Genomic DNA, 22,087 nt, shown 5'->3' with positions numbered 1-22,087 from the left:
AATTAGTCGCTCTTTAGGCGTCTTGACGACGAACAATGAAATTTGACTGTTTTTGTATTACTAATTTTGAAAATTAAATAAAAATTTGAAATTTGAAAAAAAAATTGATTATGGTATTAATTATATACCGTAACATTCATTGTCTCGTGCAGCCGAAGACACCGTAAAAAAATAGAAACAGAGAAAAGAGATTTGAAAAATTTAATGCGTATTTATTTCCACTCCTTTGAAATTACATGCTCTATAAAACTATATATTGTGTGTGTATAATTATGTATATATATTCATTTTAGTACACATAGTCGATATACAATGACTAGAATACAAAATACAAAATCTTTCTCGCAAAACACACCCGTAATTCCATTTACCAGCTGCGAGAATGCGTCGATCAAATCACGTGACAAACAAACATACACTCACGACACTTCGGTTAAACGTTTCGGCGATGACTTTGGTGGGATTCGCCGCATTTATTATTATAAAAAAAAAGAAGAAAATCACATATATTTTTTAATACAAAATTCCCGTTAATTTTCAACAGCTCTTGAATGGAGGAAACGTTCCGGTACACAATTGGAAGACTTGTTCAGCCAATCGTTCGTTCGTATCCGTGAAGGATCGAGCAGTTAAGAAAAATGAGTCGGGATCGACAGATGTTGTATAAGGATTCGTGTTTAAAGTGATTTGGAATGTGATGGCGTACATTGCATCCACCAATTTCGATTGACAAACATGTCAGAATTCACGTGAGTATGGCGAGTATACCTATATCTATTGAGAGTTTGCATTTTGGCAGTTGGAAATATCAATCGTTGGCCGGCACAGATTGATTGAAAGTCTTCAGTTTGTACAAGAAATGCCTCAGACGAGGCAAAAGGTATCGGGAGGTATGCGATTAACATGCGTTGAAATATTTTTCTATATTAGAATATTTAGGAAGATATTCGATATTTTATCACCAATTTTCTAGTGAATTTGATTGTTTCAATTTCACAACGACTTTTTCCTATGCATTTTCTCATGTAACTAGTGATTTGAAGTTGGAGCCACCAAGTGCGTTTTTAAAGTGAAAATTCTTTCTTTAGGTGGGATAGTGAATTTTCAGACCCACGTCAGAAAAAGTTGAACCCGGGGACGGTAATGACGGGGGACCCTTAAATGACAAAAGTGGAACTGAAATAACGTAAGCTTTCCTTTCTCTTAAAAACGCCAGCTGAAGTATTTTGCGGTTTGTGTCGGACAAAGACAGTTCATTACCTTTCCCTACCTCCAGTGATAACACTGGAATCGTAGAACGTCCCCTTTAGATATGGTGGATGGGCGATTCACACAGTTTGGAAGAAAAGAAAATTGGGTTGGGGGTGGAAGTGATTGTGTCCGACGCTTCGACATCTTGCAATCGGTAAAAAAGTATATGTGAGGCGATCATAATACAGCCTTGTCTAGTCAGAGTTAAACAACCTAGAAGTTTCACTTCTATCGCGCGAGATTCTCACGCAGATCTTTATTGTTTTCATTCCCCTTAATGGTCTTCAAAGGGTTGAATAATTACTTTTTTGTGATCCGAAATAATTTTTTCCTGGTGGGATAAGTTTCTGCCACAGTAAGCGATGAAACGCATTTATCTCTTAAAATACGCAATAAGATAATCTTAATAAAATAATCAATAGTTTGAATTATTCCACTGGCATATAATCCGTAAAAACTGAAATTTTAAAGCAAAAACAAACTTGCTAACATAGCGATAAGCTGTCAAAACATAATTTTTTTTTCTTTTTTCATCACATCTTTGTAATTATTGCATCTAAGAACATGGCATTTTTCACAAATGACATTTCGGAGCAGATTCTACATTTCACTAATTGGAAGCACACGGATACTCTGTATAGAAAGTTAATTTCTGCATTTTTAACCAAATTTTAAGAACACGCATGTCATTTAGAAAATTTTTACAATTAGATGTATACATCCAATTTCAAGGGTTGCAAAGATATTCCTGTTTAGAAAAAATTCGAATTACCCTGTATTTCAGTTATGTATGTATGTTAATGCGCAATGTATGCAATCAGATTATGTCTTGCAAAATATACGATGCGTGTTTCCCCCCTAGGAAGGGGAATACATTCCCTCGCTTTTAACCTCTAGCGAGTTTCCAGATTAAATCCTGAGTCCACAGAAAGCCAAAAAAAAAACACCAAGCTGGTTCCTCCTCTCACACTTCCAGAGCCCTTAATCCTGTCGTGAATCTTGGGGGGACGGGTCAAAACTCACACGGTTGCCAGCCTATAACATATTTGTATGATCGCTCTAACACCGAATCCAAAAGAATGCATCTATACCGCGCTTTACCCATTCTGATAGGGCTATCAATTCAAATTGGTAGATGCACGATAAGCGCCATAACCAGTACACTGACCAGTGGCACAAGAAACCTACAGCAATCAAAAATAATGACCATGATGGTTCTCAATGATGACGATTACCATTAGGTTTCATGCCAAGTTGAAGTTGATTGCCGTTGTCCAAATTACTCTGGTGCCTAGCATGTGCCAAATGGAATCCGAGTTCAACCCGAATCAATGACTAATGAGAACTGTTAATTTAATGATAGCACGTATGTACCATGGAAGTCTATACTACGTAATTTATACCTATCATGATTATTACAGTGTGTGTGATATTCTCATACTTCATACAGTATTACCAAATTTCGCGAGGACTATCGGAATTAATTTTGTCGGTGACTCAGAACGATTCTCTGACTAGAAGACGACATTGCTTTTCTAGTATTGGACATAAGATAACGAACCCTGTTACGCATCTTTTCCGAATCTCGCTACTAAATAAGTGCCGGCAGCTAAAAAAAACAACAAATTGAAAGAAATGATCGTTGCATGTTTCGTTGGGTGTCCGATAGATGGCGGGAACGAAGCTCATGCAGATCTCCGCCATTCGTCGGTCACGCAAGTACCTTTGCCGGCCCACCAGGAATGCAGATCCGTGTAAACCTTCGGCACGACGGGCGCGTGCAGAAGCGCGCACAGCCGGCACCAGAATTTGGTGTTGATGAATTCGCCTTTCCTTTTCCAGTGGAAGTACGAATTGAATAGCGTATCGTTCTTGTCCAGCAGGTTCAAGTAGTCGGCCAGGTCAGCGGGACCTTCGAAATCCTCCACGTGGATGTAGGAGTTCGGTGGAGCACTTCTCAGGTAGTCTTCGGGCCTGGCTCCCATTGCTATGGGTATGACGTCGTGTCTGAAGAGATATTTAGGAAAAGAAAATGATTAATTGATAATTCTTCAACTAAGAAATAGTAGTGAAATAATTGATCAATCTCCGAATATGTGAACTCCTTGGCCTATCCGTGTTTGTTGATCAATTTATGATCACAAATAAGAAATGTTACGTATAATTCAGACGAAAATAGTGTTGAAAGAGCACTGGTGCCGCTAACAGTGGTAAACTGGTGAACAAACTTTTTAGTTTGCGGGCCACAAACTCCATCTATCTTGGAAAAACCCACACTATTCCTCTAGAACCATGTCCTTGAGCAGGGTCCGTGGACCAGAGGTTTTATATGGTCTCGGGCCAAGATTCTTAGCTGACACCTCATTTTGTGTGTGTTATCCCGATAATTATGCATTGGCATTTATTTTTAGAAATGCACTTCCCAAGACCAAATCACCAATTCATTTCGATCGTATAGCCCTGAGCAACTAGGTTCTAGGCCAGAAATTTTGGAGGGTTCCTTATATGTGTGCTGCAATCTTGTTCAAATAGTTGATGTAGTAATAGAACCCTTCCGTCAGGCATGTTTCTCAAAGTGCACGTCGTGGCTCCCAGGGATATTGATTCTTTCTGCTGTTTTAGAAGTAGTACTTTATATGGGATGATGAATATACCTTACAAGCCCCCTACCTGTGGTAGATCAGTACACACACTTACAAACACGCGGTATACAAATGTTTACAAATTTAAAATAACTGAAATTTATTATTTAATTGTAACTATTTAAAATAGTGAAATATAATAAAACTTGACAAATTTTAATTAAAATGAAAAAATATATATATATTTGCATTTTTCAAATTTAAATTGCAAAAGAATTTTATGATTTAGGGGAGAGCGGGTTATACCGAACAATGGGAGAATTCCGAACACTGTTGTTCTCGATCACTGTTTGAAACTAGAGGGCTCTGAATAGTGTTGCAGCCTGACGACGTCCACCGTAAACTCATTGAGCGGGCGAATATCCTCCTAGGTGTGTTATTGCAAGTGGTGTGTAAAAAACAGTTTTTCAAGAACTTTCGGGGAGGTGGTGCTAATTTGGATAAGAGATAATAGTATACTAGTAAAATACGTTCGCGTTTAGAGTAGTGAGCTTGGTATCATTTAGACCAGTGGTTCTCAACCGGGGGCCATATGGCCCCCCTGTGGTACTGGGATACTTCAAGGGGGCCACGGAAGAAAATGGAGAAAATGGCCATGACAGGTGGTTTGGAGAGCTGAGAAGAAAAATTAAGATGTGAAGAAATAAAGATTTTATATTAGTGACTAACACTTACAGTGAGAGAGAGAATCCCATAAAACCAGGGCCTTCTTTAGGGCATGGACCCACCAGGCCTCACCACCTACATTTTGCAACAAGTTCCCTGCTAAATTTTTCAGACCCTCCCTTCCCTATATGACATTTATTGTGTTAAAAAAAAATGATGAAAACCATATTAGGCCCTGGGCTGTAACTCTGTCAGTCCCACTCTTGTGAGGGGCCTCATTCCCATACGTGACCCACCTTATATTTTGCATAGTACAATTAATTTTGAAAATAAATAGGAAATATGTAGGCTGTTTATTTCCAGCTAAAGTATGGGACTACCATAGCATCACTTTGCCTAAAGAGAGGGGGGCCCCATGATACTGAGACGGTCTTGATAGAACTCGGACTAGTGGGGAGATCAATAAATTCTAGGCTAGTGGTCTGGAGGAAAATTTTCGTTCAGTATAAATTCACTGAAAAAAATCATTTCAATGCGTATAAAGTGTCTTGCTTCTAGATGAGAGTTGAAAACTCTGGATAAGACAGGGGAGCCACGAGAAAAAAATATGGTTCAAAGGGGGCCACGGGCAAAAAAAGGTTAAGAAACACTGATTTAGACCATTCCCAACCTTTTTTGTCCCCCCCCGCCCCCCCTTTCTTCAGAAATTATTTTCTCCCATGGCCCCCCCCCAACCCAATTTAACCCATAGAATCCTATGTTATACATGTAGCTTCTACCGCCCCCCAGGGGGCGTTAACGCCCACGTTGGGAATCATTGATTTAGAGATTCTACGTCTCTTTGGTTATTTATTAAGTAGGAAGAAAGTTTGGTTGCTGTGTACATTTTGAGGTTAGATTATAAAATTGCCAGGCGGTGTCGTTTGGGGCAATTCCGAACACAATGTTCGGAAGCACACCCCCCTCTGGTGTTCGGTATTGTCCTTAATGCCTCGTCATGGGAAATTTTGTGAATAAATAAATATTATTGTTTTATTATCGCTGAAATATATATTAATTATATTAGGCCTTCTTAAAATGCCCCTTGAAATGCAATTTATTTCTGGCAGCACTGGTCAGACATACAATTTCATGGAGAGCTGGACTCCTCATTTCAGTTCAAGGGGTTAATACTGCTTTATGAATCCTGTTACTAATCATAGATGATGATATTCAAGAAGGAGAAGACAGGACTTCAACATATGATATTTCGATTGAAAAGGGAAAACCCAGAATCAAGTGTAAATGCACTTAATCAAAAACTAGAAGATGGTGGATCAATTCCATTGAATGTGGAAATTTCTACACCATCTGCTACTGAAATGACGTCATTTTTAAACAAATTTCTCCCCACTTATAACTTAAAAGTGGTAAAACCGGGTTCAAGACATTCAGTGGTTTTTACACGGACACCAAATAAAAAACATCTGAAGAAAAACAATTAAGGCTCAAAGTAAAAGAACTACGAGGAAAAGATTAAGGAAATAAATTTTTACTAGAGAAACTTCCAAATTAAGAACAAAAACCACGAGAGAATCTTGGAATGAAAGGAAAAAAGCAAATTAAGGAAGACTAATTCTAAGGTTAACAAGACCGAACCATAAGAAAACAAAAAACCCAAGAAAAACTGTATCTAAAATCAAACAACCAGTACAACTTCAAAAGCAAAAGTGTAGAAGAAACGCGTATCTTTTGAATCATCATCGGAAGATGAAATTGATGAAACATTATGTAATAACGACGAGTTAGACGACGTCGATCTAACGACTTTCGTGGAACCTCCTGGAATTTCAACAGAGGGGTCGGTCTAACGACATTTGTCTCATGTATGTGGTGAGTTCATAAGAACAAAGAACTCTGGTTCAGGCGTCGTTTGTGGTCTGGGTGGATGCACTCAGAGTGCAGTGACTGCAGTTTATTTGTAATTTTTGTAGGCATCGTTAGGTTCCAAGTCAGTCTCAACTCTGCTATTGATGCTATGTTTTAAGAACATAGATACAAATGTTGCTTAAATTTTTAGAACATGAAAAGTATTCATATCGATTGAAAAATAATATTGCCAGATTTATGTTCACCTTAGTTGTATATTTTCACAGGAACGATTGATTCTAGAGTTGATTATGTCATTTAAGTAATTAAATTAATTAATGCCATAAAAACTACGTAACGGAAGCTACATTCCTTACTTAGTTGACCCCGTTCAGTATTGCCCCGACCCACGGGACAATTCCGAACAGTGTAAGCTCTTAAAAAAAATTCTATGAAAACTATAAAGTCAAATGTTTTGTAGTTTTTCAGTAGGTAATGAGAAACAGGGTATCTACCTATAGTAAATTTTTTCATAAACTATTACAAATAATTGAGTAATTATAGATTTCCCTTAAGTGTTCGGCATTACCCCGCTCTCCTCTATATCATGAGTTGATGACGAAACTTCTAATATACACTGAAGTGCCAAAAGTCATGGGTTACCTCTTAATATTGCTGCACTTCGCCGGGTAAAAAGAGGTCCCACACGATATTAAGAAGTATCCCATGACTTTTTTTGGGCACTTCAATGTACTGTAATATGAAAGAATAAATAAATCAACTACACGTGTGTCTCTAACGTGCCGTAAATCACATCCCAGCCTTATTGTCAGACAACGACGCTATATCATAGTTATGCTTATGACATTCAGCCACTCTACGGTCGTGTTGGACTCTCATCGCGAGGAGCAACATAAATTCGTTGGAGCCACGCATATACAGGGTGCATATGGAAGTCCCTTTATCCCGAAGTAACTTTCGAACTATTGTCCCTAGAAGCATTCTTCCAATTAAAAAAAGTACCCAAATAATTTACTGTACTTAACAATTGTATTGGAAAATTTTTGTATTTATTCATTGTTTTAAATTTTTTTTTTTTTTTTTTTTTTTTGTGGTACTATAATTTTTTGAGAGCTACTGAATTTTATGAGAGTGAAATAGAACCTATGCAGTGGGTCGTCATCAGGGAGAACCCCATACATGGTTCGGAAAGTGTAGGCATCTCTGAAGGGTGGCTATGCTTTTTTTTGGACTTTTTCATTTATTTTTTACTTTTTTCATAATCTTTGTAAAATATTCCCTGTAAGTATTGTATTCCTGTAACTTTTTGTATATATTTTTCTCATGCTTCTTTGAGCCTTTAATCTGAAGCTCAGTATATATTTTTGAAATATTGTATTTTTTAACATTTTTTTCATTGTCTTCTTTTCGTCCAACATGTTTTTGAGAAGGCAGGTGCCGGGGAACAACGGTTGGCATTTTTAATGCAATTTAGACATAGCCACCCTTCAGAAACACCTACACTTTTCGAACCATGCATGGGGCTCCCCCTGACGACGACCCACTGCATAGGCTCTATTTCACTCTCATAAAAATCAATTTTTTTTTCATTTTTCAATAATTTAAAATAATTCTTTTTTGTGTATATATATACACACACACATCCTGTCCTCAAAAACCCAATTACAGCGAGAGAAAGAGAGAGGAAATTGCTGCCCTGACTCTTCTGAGCACCCCACACCCCAGAAAAAAAAAATTCTCTGTTTTTAAGTAATATTCGCTGAGATATTTGTACTCCAAAAATCGCGAAAAATGAGGGGAAGAACACCATATGAAACGTATAATGGAGCCTGTCTCAGTAAGTTTATTCGGTTCTTTCTTTCATTTTATAAGGGGATTTTAAATTTAAATTATCTCAGCGAATAATCACTTAAACAAATACAACTCCACAACAGGCAAAATGCCCACCTTAAAAGATGCCCATAACATGTTTTTTGTTGGGCTCAGGGGACGCAGAGGCAACAGCTTCCTAATTCGGCATCTCTTATAACGGGGTAACGATATAAAAAGTTAATCTTTTTATTTCATTTTAATAACAATACAACCCCCTTGTAATATAGTCGTATTCATTTTTAAGAAAATTAATAAATTGTGCAAAAATTACTCTCATCGCCGCTGTGGTGGTCGAGTGGTTATAGTGACGGACTCGCGATGCGAGGATCCGGGTTCGAACCCCACAGTGGTGGTCGGCTGAAGTTGGTTTTATGTGGTTCCCAACTTCAAGGCGCAAATGCGAGCCGATCTCCCCGTTAAAAAGTCTCGCCACAGAGAGCAACAGTCCTACAACGATAAATCATTCAATCATAACACTTCACTCATAGTTAGAAAAACTGGTGGAAGATGGCAGCACTACGCATAACAAGCATTACTGAGAAACAAAAAACTTCACGTCAGGTTTCACTACACGTACACGCACATTCCCGCATGTAACGATTCGTTGGGGTTGGGGGTTCCGCGGGGTACATGTATGGTGTAGCAGTAGGGCCTCCAAAAAATGGCTCGGGGATCCATGATGTTCTTAAGTCAGCCACCTCGTTGGGCAATTTGCCTGTTGTGGCGTTGTATTTGTATCTCTGATTCTCGTAAAGATTAATAATTAAAGTAAATTTCATCCACAAAAAAAAACGTGACATTTTTGTTATGGAAAAAAGTTGGGAAGGCAGAAATTAAGCGAAAATACAACGTAACGCGTCATGTCAATTAGGGACCGAGTTTGGCTGAAGATACTGAAGTGTGATTTTCTTACCCGAGGCCATTAACGAAGAACTTCTCTGTGATGTAATCTTTGCAGTTGGAATTCTCGAAAGCCAAATAGAACTTGTAAACCTTATTCAGCATATGGAAGCATTGCCTAGCTCTTGACCGCGGGCATTTATACTTCCCGCATTTCCCGTACATGTCGACTCCAATCTTCTTGGAAAGCTCCCTGGCGTATTTGATGCGGTTGTTCCTCGCTGCGCAATTCGACACGAACCAGGCGACTTGCCGAGTCTTTCCAGAGGCGTAATTTCTCAACTTCGGTTTCGGCCCGTCCGGAAGCACCTCTTCCTTCGACGACGTTTTCGGATAGGGCACGAATTTCTCGTAAGGCGCGACGATGTCCGAATCGTGACGGTAAGTGGCTGTCCAATTGAAAAGGCCGGACAGATGATTGAAACTCTGCGTGTGCTGAGGGCATTCCAGCAAGAAAAGCAGCCAAATCTGAAATTGAAAAAACAAAGAAACATTCAGGTTTTCTATCACGAAAAAACAGACTGAAATATTTATTTTTGAAGATAAAAAAAAACAGAAATATTTCCACGAACGTGGGAGGAATATCGATGTATTTCGAAAAATTCCACTTCATATCTACTGCGCGCTCGTATTTGAAAACCAAGTAGAAAAATGGCTGATAGCAAATATGGAAAGACGAAAAGTTTTCGAGGGAATATCGAATGGGGAAAAAAAAAATTGGAACGTTTTTATTCCCATTTTTTGGGAATTCCATTCTTTTTTTCCCCTCCTAGGCAATATCCAATATTATTGGTTTTACCTGTTTCGTGATGACATATGGATTCGGGAACGAGGAAACGGGCGGAATATTCTGATATAAAATGCGGTTTATACCTCGTATATGGAAAGAGTTTCTGATAAATTTTTTGGCCCTTAAGAGACTGGAAAATAGAATACGTAGAGGTAGCGTATTCTTGCCTTTTTATACGTACAAATACCGTCAAGAACAACCCTTGAGTTTTCTAATTTAATGCTCAAATTTCTTGTTCAACTTGATTTTTTGAAATGAAACTTCTTTAGCGACACAAGAGTGAAATTTTGTGAAGGGGAAGAAAATCCATCACAGAAAGTGGAACGCTTTCTTTTTCCTCAAAACCAGTTCCGTAGAATTACTGATCGTGTGAAGTTCCGATTCGGTCGTGTAAGGAAATCAAGTTGGGTCTGGGGGTTGGTTTGAACGCTTTGTGTCGGAAAAAGGCAGTTTATCACCTTCCCTAGCCCCACAACTCGAGGCCCACGTAATCGTAGAACGTCCCCTTTAGTATGATGGGTGATTCACATAGTTTGGAAGAAAGGAAAAATGGGTTAGGGTGGAGTGGGAAGAGAAGTGTGTGTTCCCCCACACTATTCCCACAAACTAGAAGTTTCACTTCTATCGCGCGAGATTCTCATGCAGATTTTTATTTGAGTATTTTTATAATTTTCTTGATGTTTTTTTCATAACTTTTCTTTTATTTCTCAAATATCTTGGCGAATATTTCACTTGAAAACAATGGGTTTTTTTTGGATTCGGGAGAGACAGGGTAGCAATTTTTTGATTGGATGTGGGGGACCATATAAAAATTTGGATTTTTTTTTTATTTTGTGACACGTATTTTTACTCTCAAATCTGGTACAAGGTAATTTTTGAATGACTTTTGAGCATTTTTTAAATTGAAATCATACAGGGGCGGTTGATGAGTTAAAGGCAGCATTAGCACTTACAGGATACCCTGTATACAAGAAAAAACACTTTGAACGCAATTTTCTGATTGCAGTTTTTGAGCTCATTCGTAATATTAAAAAAGGAAAAAACTACTGCACCAAAAATTTCGAAATTTCGCAGAAATATTTACTCGGTATGTGTTAGTGAAGTCCCTGGACGGATCACGCTGATCCCTTGGGAATACGTAAGGATGGCGTTTGTAAAAAAAATTAACCTGCGAATTGCAAATTTACCTGCAAATTTTTTTTGTATTTTTTCCTGTATACATTTACATTGTAATTCATTTCTTCTTGCTTTCATTTTGACAACAAAATTAACCGATTGGTGGTGCTATGGGTTGTTCTGGCTGCTCCGCTCCAATAATGGTCCGTTTGTGGGAAAAAAACTTGTGTAAACCGTTCCCTTAAAAGCCAAGTAACTTCCAACCCCTTGAACTACAATTTATTTTCGGGCAGCACTGCTCTGACATACAGTTTCATGGCGAGCTGGACTCGTCATTTCAGTTCAAGGGGTTAATATAATTGGACAAAATTTTTTTATGTATGTCTGTGCGTTGGGGATCGGTTATTATAGCTGAAACGAAAAAATAATTTTTATGTATTTTTCCGTAGATAAAGGTTTCATGTGTAAGATGAAACTAGAAACGAACCATTTATGTGAGGGTGTGGCAAGAAACGGGCCATTCTTGGGTACGGAACAGCCAAACCAACCCATAACACCACTGCTAACTTTACTAACTTATCGCATTTGATTTGCAATTGAATGAAATACTTTTTAAAGTCATTTTTGAAAAATCGAATTCAGGGGTCGTGCCACCCCATATGGTTACAATTTGTAGTCATTTTACGGACTATACTTTTCTGACTCGCGGAGCCCTTTTCAATGAATAATTTCTCTGGCGGAGCCCTGTTTAATTCGAGGAGCCCCTTATTATTTATATGTGGCGGTACCTTTTAGGCCTCTTTTTTGTTTGTTTATCAAATTTATTGATTTATTTTATTATTCTCGAGTGGCCGCGGAGCCCCGGTTGAGAACCACTGGATTAATTTGATAATTTCATTACTTTTCCGCTATCCCCTTTGAGCTTCGAATTAATCAAGTTTGACTGTATTTTATCAATAGTTTAGCGAAATGAAACGTTGATATCGATAATTTTAGTTCGATGTTAATGCGTTGAGAGAGAGAGATGAGATTTTAGTTCTATTAATGATTAATGAAAGAGATGTGTATACATTGATGAGCTAGCTACTCGACTTCCAAACAGTGTGTGTCGATGGACGATTTCGTAAGGAATGCTACCGATATCGATTATTTTATTGGGAAAACAGTGCTTAAAATCAGAAGCATGGAAACATTGGTTCAGCTCTAAAATGTATGTCAGTATCCAATTACCCTTTGTGTACATAAAAAAATACCACGTTGATAATAAAATGATCATACGTCAATCGAGATATACACCTATCCAAAATCAATCTACGGGGATTGCGTAGAAGCTTCAAACAGGTAGAACATGAGCATTGGTTTGAAGGTGATCTCTGGATGCAAGGCCATCTTAAGAGCATCATGGGCACCCGGGAAAATTGACTTCCCTTACATGCTTAGAATTGATTGCTCACACCACAATGTCCATGTTTAATCTCCACAATCTCAACGAGATCTCATTATCATGAGGCCCCTCCCTTTGCACTTGAGGCCTCCGGACCCTGTCTGGGTGGGTCCATGCACTGACCGACTGCGGTGTGTCGAACAGTTGAATATTTAAGGTTTTTGTAACTTTTTTCATTTCTTTTCATAAACTACTTTGGAACGCACACTTGTATATGGTGGTGTCCATTATTTTATTTTAGTACCAATGCTTTTTTCTCGTGTATGTCTAGAGTGCTTTTTTTCAATTTTGATTTTTGTATTTTCTCAAATTTGCTTTTTTTTCTCATTGTATTTTGGACTTCCAAAGCTTGTTTTTGCAAAAAATGTTGGGGGAACGGATGATTGTTTTAGCCATGGCCCCCACATCCTGAAGCAGGAGCCCCTAGGCCGGGATCTTTTACGGGCCCCCGACCAGACTTCCACGGACCCCTTTATGATGAATTTATAGTGTGAAAAAACAAAAAATGATGAAAATCATCCCGGACCCCAGGGCTGGAGCCTTGTCAGCCCACCCCTTGGGGGGGGACATGGTTTTAGCTATTGTATGGCTTACCATCATCAGAAACATTTTTGCTTGTCTGGAACAATGTCGGAGGGTTACCCCTTGAGAACGACCTCATTGTTCCTTATATTTTCTCTTTTTATTCTTATCTTTATTTATGTATATAGATAGATAGGGTCTTTATAAAGTATAACTAAAGTTACACTTTGAAATAACCATAAAAGAAAAACTACCGGACAAAATATTATCAAACTTGGTAAAAGTTTACAGGAGGACACGGAATTCAATTTTGCAGGAAAAAAGTTCCAAAACTCACCAGCTCCAAACTTATCCAGCGGGGGAATGGCGCTGTATGCAATATTGTTAAACGGAATAAGACGTGAAGACATCGGTTTAAAAGGTTTTTAATCGTTTCTAAAACGAAACTGTTTGTGGGATCATGCTAAATTGTAGTGGCTACATGGCTTATACGGCAGGAGCAATGCAAATTAGAATTATGCAAATACGCTTTACACGTCATTTGATTGTTTTAGCTATGAAATTTAGCCTCCTCGTCAGAGCTGTCATTGTTACGAGTCGACGATGTCTGATTTTCTCAGCCACCTCGTTGGGCATTTTGCCTGTTGTGGCGTTGTATTTGTATTTGTCTGTATCTATGCAAGACCGTGCTTTTCTCGTTAAGTGCGATAGCAATGAGCAGCGTACTTTGCGAAAGTATCGTATCGTAAGACAAATGCGCCGAGAGCCAATGACACCGCAGGGTTTGTTGAAAATGATGGCAAAGTTTGAAGCACAGGTATTTTTGGTATCTGTTGCACCTGGGTGGGGAAGGAAGCCGTTTTCTGTGGAAACCGAGGAGGCCGTTACATTAGCAGTAGAGGAAGGCACACATGGGACGTGCAGCGTAAGTGCTGTTGCGCGTCAAATGGACTTACCATTGAGTACGGTGTACAAAATCGTTCCTGAAGTACTGTTGTACTACCCATGCAAAACCAAACTTGTTCAACAACTAACGATCCTTCTGTAAAGTATCTTTCGCTTTGGAATTCCTTGCATGGATGGAGGTGGACGATCATTGGCCATAGAACATTTTGTGGACGGATGAGGCCCATTTTTACTTAAATGGGGATGTCAACACCCATAACTGCAGGATTCGTGCCAAACAAATTCCTCATGTTATCCTCCCAGTTCTATTGCATTCTCTCAAAGTCACCGTTTGGTGTGATACAACAGCAAGTGTCATAATTAGACCATTTTTCTTTGAAGAGCAATCGACATGCCCTGTGACTGCTACTCGCTTAGAGTCGATGTTAAAACGTTTCATGATACCTGAACTTCAGCAACGTGGCATTTTAGACCCACAATTTTTATGCAGGACGGGGCTCCACCTCACATTGGTACATTTTGTGTCAAACAGTTACTTCATCACCATTTCACTGATGACCGAATTAAAAGCCGACACCCTACTTTTTGGCCACCCCGGTCCCCAGACCTCAACCCCTGTGACTTCTGGCTATGTGCTATTACCTCAAAGTCACTGTTTAAGGTGTTTGTTTATGTTTTATTTCGTTTAACAATATTGCATACAGCGCCATTCCCCCACTTGTAGTGAGTTTTTGAACTTTTTTTTTTTTGCGGCAAAATTCAATTCCATGACCTCCTGTAAACTATTACCAAGTTTGATAACATTTTATCCAGTAGTTTTCCTTTTATGGCGGCCATTTCAAAGTGGAACTTTAATTATAAAGGCCCTGTATATAGTACATACTACTTCCATCCTTCAACAATGGCCACAGAATATCACTTAGCCGAGGGGCCCCATGGTCCTGTTAAGACAGATAGAACCGCTCACAACCCCGAACTGATGCAAAGCAACTTATTTCCGCTACCTCAAAAGAGGCAGGGTTGTGTGGGAAAAAAGCTAGCAAAGATTTTATAGCAGTGCCCCCCCCCCCCCTGCTCGCAAGTATCGAATCACTCGCGTCGTTCTTCCCATGAAGACAGCTATGAATTCGATGCAACGTACAAGCCATTTGACTAAAGTTGATAACTGGACCCAATGACTAGGAAGAGAAAAACTGCACGTGCGCCCAGTAGCACATAAGGGCCAGAGACCGCAGCCTGGGATTTCAAAAGAAGTGTGGGAAAAGACTTGTGGGGGCAAGAATAATAATAATTAGCTCGACGCTCACCTGTTTATACGATCTCCGGTGGTTTGGATGGAGGAACCTGTCCTTGAATAAGATCAAATCCGCCGATTCGCCAGCCCTGTGGTCGGTAGTGATTGTGCAAGTATCGACTGGACACTGGTCCCTTTGGAAGACCTTGCGACCCAGAGGCAGGTCGTTCCATCCACCGAGACCGAAGTACAGGAGGATTTTTTTCAGCTGCACGGGAGTGGAGTTCTTGAAGGAGTCGTATCCTGGAGGCACGTACATCAGCTGCTCGACGATCCTGTCTCCGGGGTCTTCGTGGGGCCACAGGCGAGGACGGACTCCTGCAAGACAAGGAGAATGAAAGCCAGTTTGCCCAAAACCAAACTCATGTGGTATCGTCGAAAGAAATATAGAATCGATTATTTCTAGAATAGATGAAAATCAGTTACCAATGGCGAAGAGGCAATGGCATCTTAGATTCTTTCTCTAGACACATGAGGTGGTCGTCCGCTGCAAGCGGCAGTTCCCGGCAAGTAACGCTGCTGACAACAGCCGACGCAGACGATTAGATTTATCCATTTACTATCATAACCCATGAACAGTAAGTATCGAATTTCCAGCTTCCATGTTCACGCGGAAAAGGAGAGAGAGACCAAAAGCGAAAAAAAACGCCTTGAGGGAGGAGCGGAATAAACAACCGCTCTGCAACTGCGCAGAAACGTCAAGGAGCTTGAAATCTCAATTAAGCCGGGTTTTCCTAGGAGCAGGTTTACTGTGCCGTGCGCAACGTGATCCGCCCAGCGCGACACGCCGTCCACTCACAAATAAGAAAAGCAACATGACTGTTTTCCTACAAATACGAGCGCAATACGCTTCCCGACAGCGTTTTACGTCGGGCGTGATTGGCCGACTTCTTCTGGAGGAGTCAAATGCGTCGTGCGCCGCTCGTTTTGTCGATGTTCTCTTCACTTTTGTGTGTTTTCTTTCCCTTCCCTTCAAACTGGAGCATGCGGACGACAGAGTAGTTGATGCCAAGGCTGTATACTATAATATAGCCGCCCTGATCTGATGCGCCACGCTAGGAAAGCACAAACGCGTAGCGTGACCAATTCGGTTCACGCTGCGCGAAAAACCTATTCCTAAGAAAACCTGGCTTGAGGCAGCACCTCCTACAGATAGAAGGCCTCCGCACTCTGCTTGTGACGTCAGTAAGTGGTCCAATTTCCCTCGGAATATTCAAGGGAAAAAGTCCTTGCTCGTGCCAGTATCATCGTTGTCAGGAAAAGAAATGATCGGGCTCAGAATTGGCGATTTCTATGCCCCACTACAATCACTATGCGGTATTTGTGAGCCAATCAGGAAGATTCTACGCCAGAATAAAGAAGAAACGAAATAGGATGTTGTGCTTCAAAATGTAGCAAACTTGCTAGGTAGTCTGAATGACGTTTATGGCAAACAGTGCAGAGGCCTTCTATCTCTAGGAGGTGCTGCTTTAGGCCGGATTAGTCATGCGTCTGCTGCCGTCACTGGAAGTCACTCGCTCTAGTGAGCCCTCCTTCTAGTGGACGGCATTCTCCTATTTTCTGTGCAATGGGATCATTCTTAATTCTGATACAATGGCTGCTGTGAATTCTAATTCTGACAAATTCTGTGACGTGGGAATTTCCACGAATCAACAGAGTAGTGAATAGCTTACCTTTTGCATTTCGCGGTCTCACTAGACCACCCTTCATGAACCATGGCCGGTCCGGATGAATCGTCTGCCTGGAATCGAACTCCTCGTCCCCTTCAGGTGAAGAATAGCTGAAGAAATGTGAGTCGAGACCGAGACTGAGACTTATCCTCAGCAGAGCGCCGATAGCGAAGGCAAAGACAGTCGTGACGACCAGTAGGAAGGTCAGGAAGATTCTGGGGATCCGGCGTCGACGCATATTTGTTCATGGTCGGTTGTCACGTGACCTGCGATAGAAACAGACGTATGAGAGACCAGTTACAAAAGAAAAATATTCGGGTCTGCATCTGCTTGAGGTTTACCACCCACTAGCTTACCGCTCATTGATCATTCCCAAACTTTTTTACCGATCGATCCTTAATGGCATCTTGATCACCATGAGGCATCAGCAGTACTTGGTGTTAATGACGAGCTGTTAAATCACGCGGTGATTCAGTGAAGTTTCCGCCATGGACAGGAACAAAAAACTATTCAACACCATATTCATCAATCGTTTGCATTTCTCATTAGCAACCGAAAGATATAATTACATTTTGATTATTCTTTATCTCATGACACCGACTTTCCTCCATCCAATCTTGTGAAGCTAATTAGCCATGTTGGAACTCGATACTTCTTTCATCGCCGCGCGTATGCGTATTGATCCATACAGCTTCGGGGAGTTTTTGTCTCAACCCTCTTCAAGAACTTTTGTGACAGAACAATCCAGGCTCGTGGAACATCACACGCGATCTCAAGTACTTTGTGATTACTTACATGTTGAGTAGCTGGTAATTAGGGTCGAAATCGCTCACGATAATATTTTCAGAATAAATTGCAACTCCTTGAGTCTGAGTGTGCTGAAGCTATAACTCTACGAATGCCTTTATAGGTGTCTTATCATGGGATTCGTCATCACCGCTTCTAGGGCTCCTCCGGTAAGGCACCTATATGAAGGAGAGCGGACCCATTGTCCTCGGTCTTTGAACAAAAAACCCGGTTTCGCTGCTCCAAGTGACGTCCAATCGTTATAAAAAATTGTTTGATCTGATGGAAACCCTAGGCTGGCTCATCCGTCATCTGTATGCGAAATGTGACGTCAGTATTACCACTATATTGCTGTTCCCTCTCTATGCAGCTTTTTTAACGATTAGATACTTTTTTGAACGGATACCCGGTCGTGTCTCTCCAAGATGGAGGACGAGAGTCCGCACGATATGTTCCAGGTGCCTTAAAATGATAGGAAGCAGTGATTGACTTTGGTTTCTTGAAACGTCGGGCCGACTTATGTGCAAACTTGGCGTGCAAGTGAGATGTCAGTACTATCGGTATAGCTCAGGCACCTTGATATTCAAGCGGGCTCATTTCGTGCGGGAACACCAGTTTTTTCATTCGATGTGGCATCAAAGTGGCGCCTGATAGGTGAGAAGAACGGCATAGACGACAACTATCCACTGTAGTGATGATATTGACTTCACACTTTGTACAAAAATGGTGAATGAGTTGGCATAGGGTTTCCAGTGGCTATAGGTGCAACCAATCACTGTTCTCTATCTATTTTCTTTTCAACGATTAGACGTCACTTCCAGTGGCAAAACCAGCTTTTCGTTCAAAGATGGAGAACGATGAATCCCTTTCCTTTCTAGGCGCCTTACGAATGGCTGCGGCGATAATACTCGCGTCACCTTTTTTGCTCAAAGGTAGCAGATGAATCAACCTGGTATGTCAAAGGACTCTACATACCAGTGTCTCGAACGCCGCTTCCAGGGTAGGAAGCTGAAATTTGCTTCATGTCGTTTTCCTAACTTTTGGAGCACATCGAACTGCATTTCAGTAAAATAGATAAGTAAGTTATATACAAGGGCGGCAACACCACATACATTCCAACATTGATCATATCACTACCCCTGAAAAATACAGACGGCAGCACGCGAAACATTCTTCAAGTACTTAAGCAAAAAAAAACTAGAGATAACAGCCCACGTCCACACTCATTGTGCTCCTGAACAATGTGGGCGGGATGACATTTCACGAGATATAAAACTCAGGCGTCAGATGAGTCAGTGACTCTCGCTGATGCCAAAGTGGGATGTCGACTGAACGAACACAAACCGGCTGAACCAGACGAGTCTCCTGAGTGAGAATATTGAGATATTCTACTTTAATAATCACCATCAAAGATATGCCATAATTGTGCATTTGTTCGGCATGGGAAACTAACCCAAGACTCTACCAAGCAATTATTCGAAATCTTTTCGTATCACGAGTATTTTACGTATAAATTGAGAGTCATACATACCAAATCTTTCTTATCAGACATAAAAATGCTCGAAAACCTTGGCACCATAAAAATTCAATTCACTTTACCCAACTTTTTCAAGTACCACATTTACTCACAGAAAATATCGCAGAGCTTCTAAACAAGAATGGTAGGAAAAAGCTCGCACAGTGTCTTACTGAAGAAGATAAACCTCCAAAACGCGTGAAATCAGCATGAATTACACATTCGCTTTCTCGGGACATGGAATATATATAGCGCATACATAATGCAGGCAATTACGGAAGCCGTACTGTGTATATATTCAGCGACGCTAAACTCTCATGCATATATGCAGCGGAGAAATGATTGAAGCGATCGCGCAGCAAAACAATAGCTTGATTGTGCCACGAGGAGGAGGTAATTTATCCAACAGCTCGACGCTATGATGGACTGACTCGCTTTCGTGGACAATGGTCGCATAAATTAACACGTCGATGATAACAATTCATAGCCGCACACATGGACGGATTCTTTCCGTTTTCAAGTGTTCTTCATATGCATAAAGATACGCGTTTGTTAGCACTTGCGCAGTGAATTCTAACCACATGTGCGAGAGCGTCAATAATCATTTCTCTTTAACGAAGTCCGTTCGAGGATCGAGAAAACAAATCTTTGATGCATCTGGTTACGAGGGTTTATGCAATATTCACCGCCAACAATTCGCCGACGGAAAATTCACCGACACCAGTTCGGCACGAGTTAGTGAGCCAGTAAGTGAGCGAGGCATGACCGAGTGAGTGCGTCAGTAGGGCGCGGTAGCCCAGGTCGATAAGATGCTCGCCTAAAGTACCAAAGGATGCTTAGAGGTGTCGCGAGTTCGATCCTTGTCAGAAAACTTTCCTGACACAGCGGTACAACAAAAAACGGCGACTTGACCGCAGCAAAAAATTGATACCGCACCAACCTCTCAATGAGTATAAAAAAAAAGCCTGCCGTTCGGAATCGGCAATAAATTGTTTAATTTGGTCTAATTAGCCCTCGTGTGCAGAAAATGACCTTGGTGCGACAAAAATTATCAATGAGTGCGTCAGTAAATGATACAGTAGTGAGCGAGTGAGTGACAGAGTGGTTAGGTGTTTTTGAGTAAGTGACGTGTATTGAGTGAATGGGCGACCTAGTGAGTGAGTGTCATTGTGAGCGAGCCAGCGGTACACTGACTGGATCTAGTGGGTGAGTGGCAGATTGAGCGACCTGGTCAGAGACTAACAGAGTGAGCGAAATGGTGAGTTGGTGATAGAATGTGCGACCTGGTCAGAGCTAGCAACAGTGTGAGTGGCCTGGTTAGCGAGTGGTAGAGTGAGCGACCAGATAATTGAGTGTATAACAGAGTGAGCAACCTAGTGAGTTGATGCTAGAATAAAAGACTAAGTGAGTGACCTCGCGAGTAAATCAACGGCATAGAGATCAAGTGAGTGCCAGCCTACTCAAAGCGTGACATAGTGAGCGACATTTTGAGTGAATGACCTGTCGAGTAAGTGAGGGACCTAGTGAGCGAGTGAAAGAAGGAGCGACCCAGTGAATGAGTAATAGAATGAGCTACCTAATGATTGAGTGAGTGAGTTAACTCTAGTGACAGGCCGGTTTCGCTCATTCATTATTCACTCGTTCATTCATTCACTCGTTCATTTACTCATGTCGAACTAATGTCGGTGAATTTTCCTCCCGGTAAATAACATGGCGGTGAAATTTTGTCGGTGAATTTTCCGGACACGAGTTACGAGGTATTTGCTAGTTCTCAGATATGATTCTCTAATGTCACAAAACATTTCATGTTGAAGATTTTTCAAATGCACAATCAGCAATATCATGGGTTGGCAACTAATTTCAACTATTGAGCTACTCGATGACTTTTTCGCTCACCAAAGAATCACTCTCTTGTCCTCTTCGCTCTAGAGATGCACATTTGCGGACCAGAGGAGCATTTATGGTTTTGTCGCCTGCGAGCGCTACACGAATTTTGCCGCCCTTCTCCCATTCTAGTCTAATTTTCTTGACTACTCTTTCTTCAAAGTCGCCACCTGATACCTTTTCCTGTAACCCGCTTGCCCCTCCCCCCAACTCCTGCAAGTACATCTGTGTCTCTAGGTCACTCTTTTAGTCATTCACAAGCTCGCACACTGTTTCGGTCACTCACATATTTGCACGCACTTTAGCTCATCCTTTTGGTCACTCACTTATATGGTTCCTTTTTTTTTTATCATTTACACGTTTACACACTCTCTAGTCACTCTTTTGGCCATTCACATGCATGCTTCGGAGCTGTCTTGAGTGTCCATTTAAGCCCGTTATCATGGGCCTCCGGGCCAAGTGATCTTTCTGAGACTCTACCTGGCAAATTTGCTTCCTTGATGCCGAAAATTTCAACCAGATCTTATCTTTATGAGGTCCTTTTTTTCCTCTCGAGGCCCCCGGGCAGTACCCAGGTGAGCCCATGCATTAAGAGGCACTGGCTTGCTCACGTTCTAAGTCACTCTTTTGCTCACTCCCATGCTTGCAAACTCTCTAGGTCACACCAATCTAGTCCCTTACTGCCTCGGCAGAAGAAACGGATTTATTCAAGATTATACTAATTTTTTTTGCCGCCCTTCTCCCATTCTAATAATTTTCTCGGCCACTCATTCCTCTAACCTGCCACCGTGTGGCCCCGCTGAGCCCCCTGTAAATACGCCACTGATGTGGACCCTCAAGTTTATTGGTTTTGGAGGGTTTTAAAGGATTTTTAATGATTCTTTTTTCATGTTAAGACACGAGGTACACACATTAAAGGGCATTTTGACAAAGGCTGTCTAATGAGGCGCTGCAGTCGATACCAGCTGTGACGGACTCGAACCCCACCGTTGCCATAGTGGTGGTCAGCTGAAGGTGGT

General features: G+C 40.9%; 1 protein-coding gene across 4 annotated transcripts in view; it reads right to left on the bottom strand.

Annotated features, from left to right (window-relative positions):
* Nucleotides 1-184: 184 nt before the first annotated feature.
* Nucleotides 185-22,087, bottom strand: part of LOC149081536 (core alpha-(1,3)-fucosyltransferase-like) — a 50,873-nt gene continuing 28,970 nt past the window's right edge. For 3 of the 4 annotated variants that reach the window (XM_089238468.1, XM_089238469.1, XM_089238471.1), the window contains exons 2-5: nt 16,886-17,148; nt 15,226-15,530; nt 9,154-9,608; nt 185-3,258 (exon numbers count right to left, since the gene is read on the bottom strand). In XM_089238468.1, the coding sequence (XP_089094594.1) occupies nt 2,937-3,258; nt 9,154-9,608; nt 15,226-15,530; nt 16,886-17,120 (1,317 nt within the window). In that variant the 5' untranslated portion in view covers nt 17,121-17,148 and the 3' untranslated portion in view covers nt 185-2,936. Of the gene's footprint in view, nt 3,259-9,153; nt 9,609-15,225; nt 15,531-16,885; nt 17,149-19,199; nt 19,335-22,087 lie in introns of those variants that run through there. The other variant, XM_089238470.1, reaches the window with a different exon arrangement.

Source organism: Pholcus phalangioides, unplaced genomic scaffold (genome assembly GCF_987345545.1).
Source record: "Pholcus phalangioides strain wild (caught in Gottingen) unplaced genomic scaffold, Ppha-v1.0 ptg000010l_1, whole genome shotgun sequence".
In the NCBI taxonomy this organism is placed as follows: domain Eukaryota; kingdom Metazoa; phylum Arthropoda; class Arachnida; order Araneae; family Pholcidae; genus Pholcus; species Pholcus phalangioides.
Note: the sequence above shows the minus strand (reverse complement) of the source record. Positions and strands in the feature narration are given on the sequence as shown.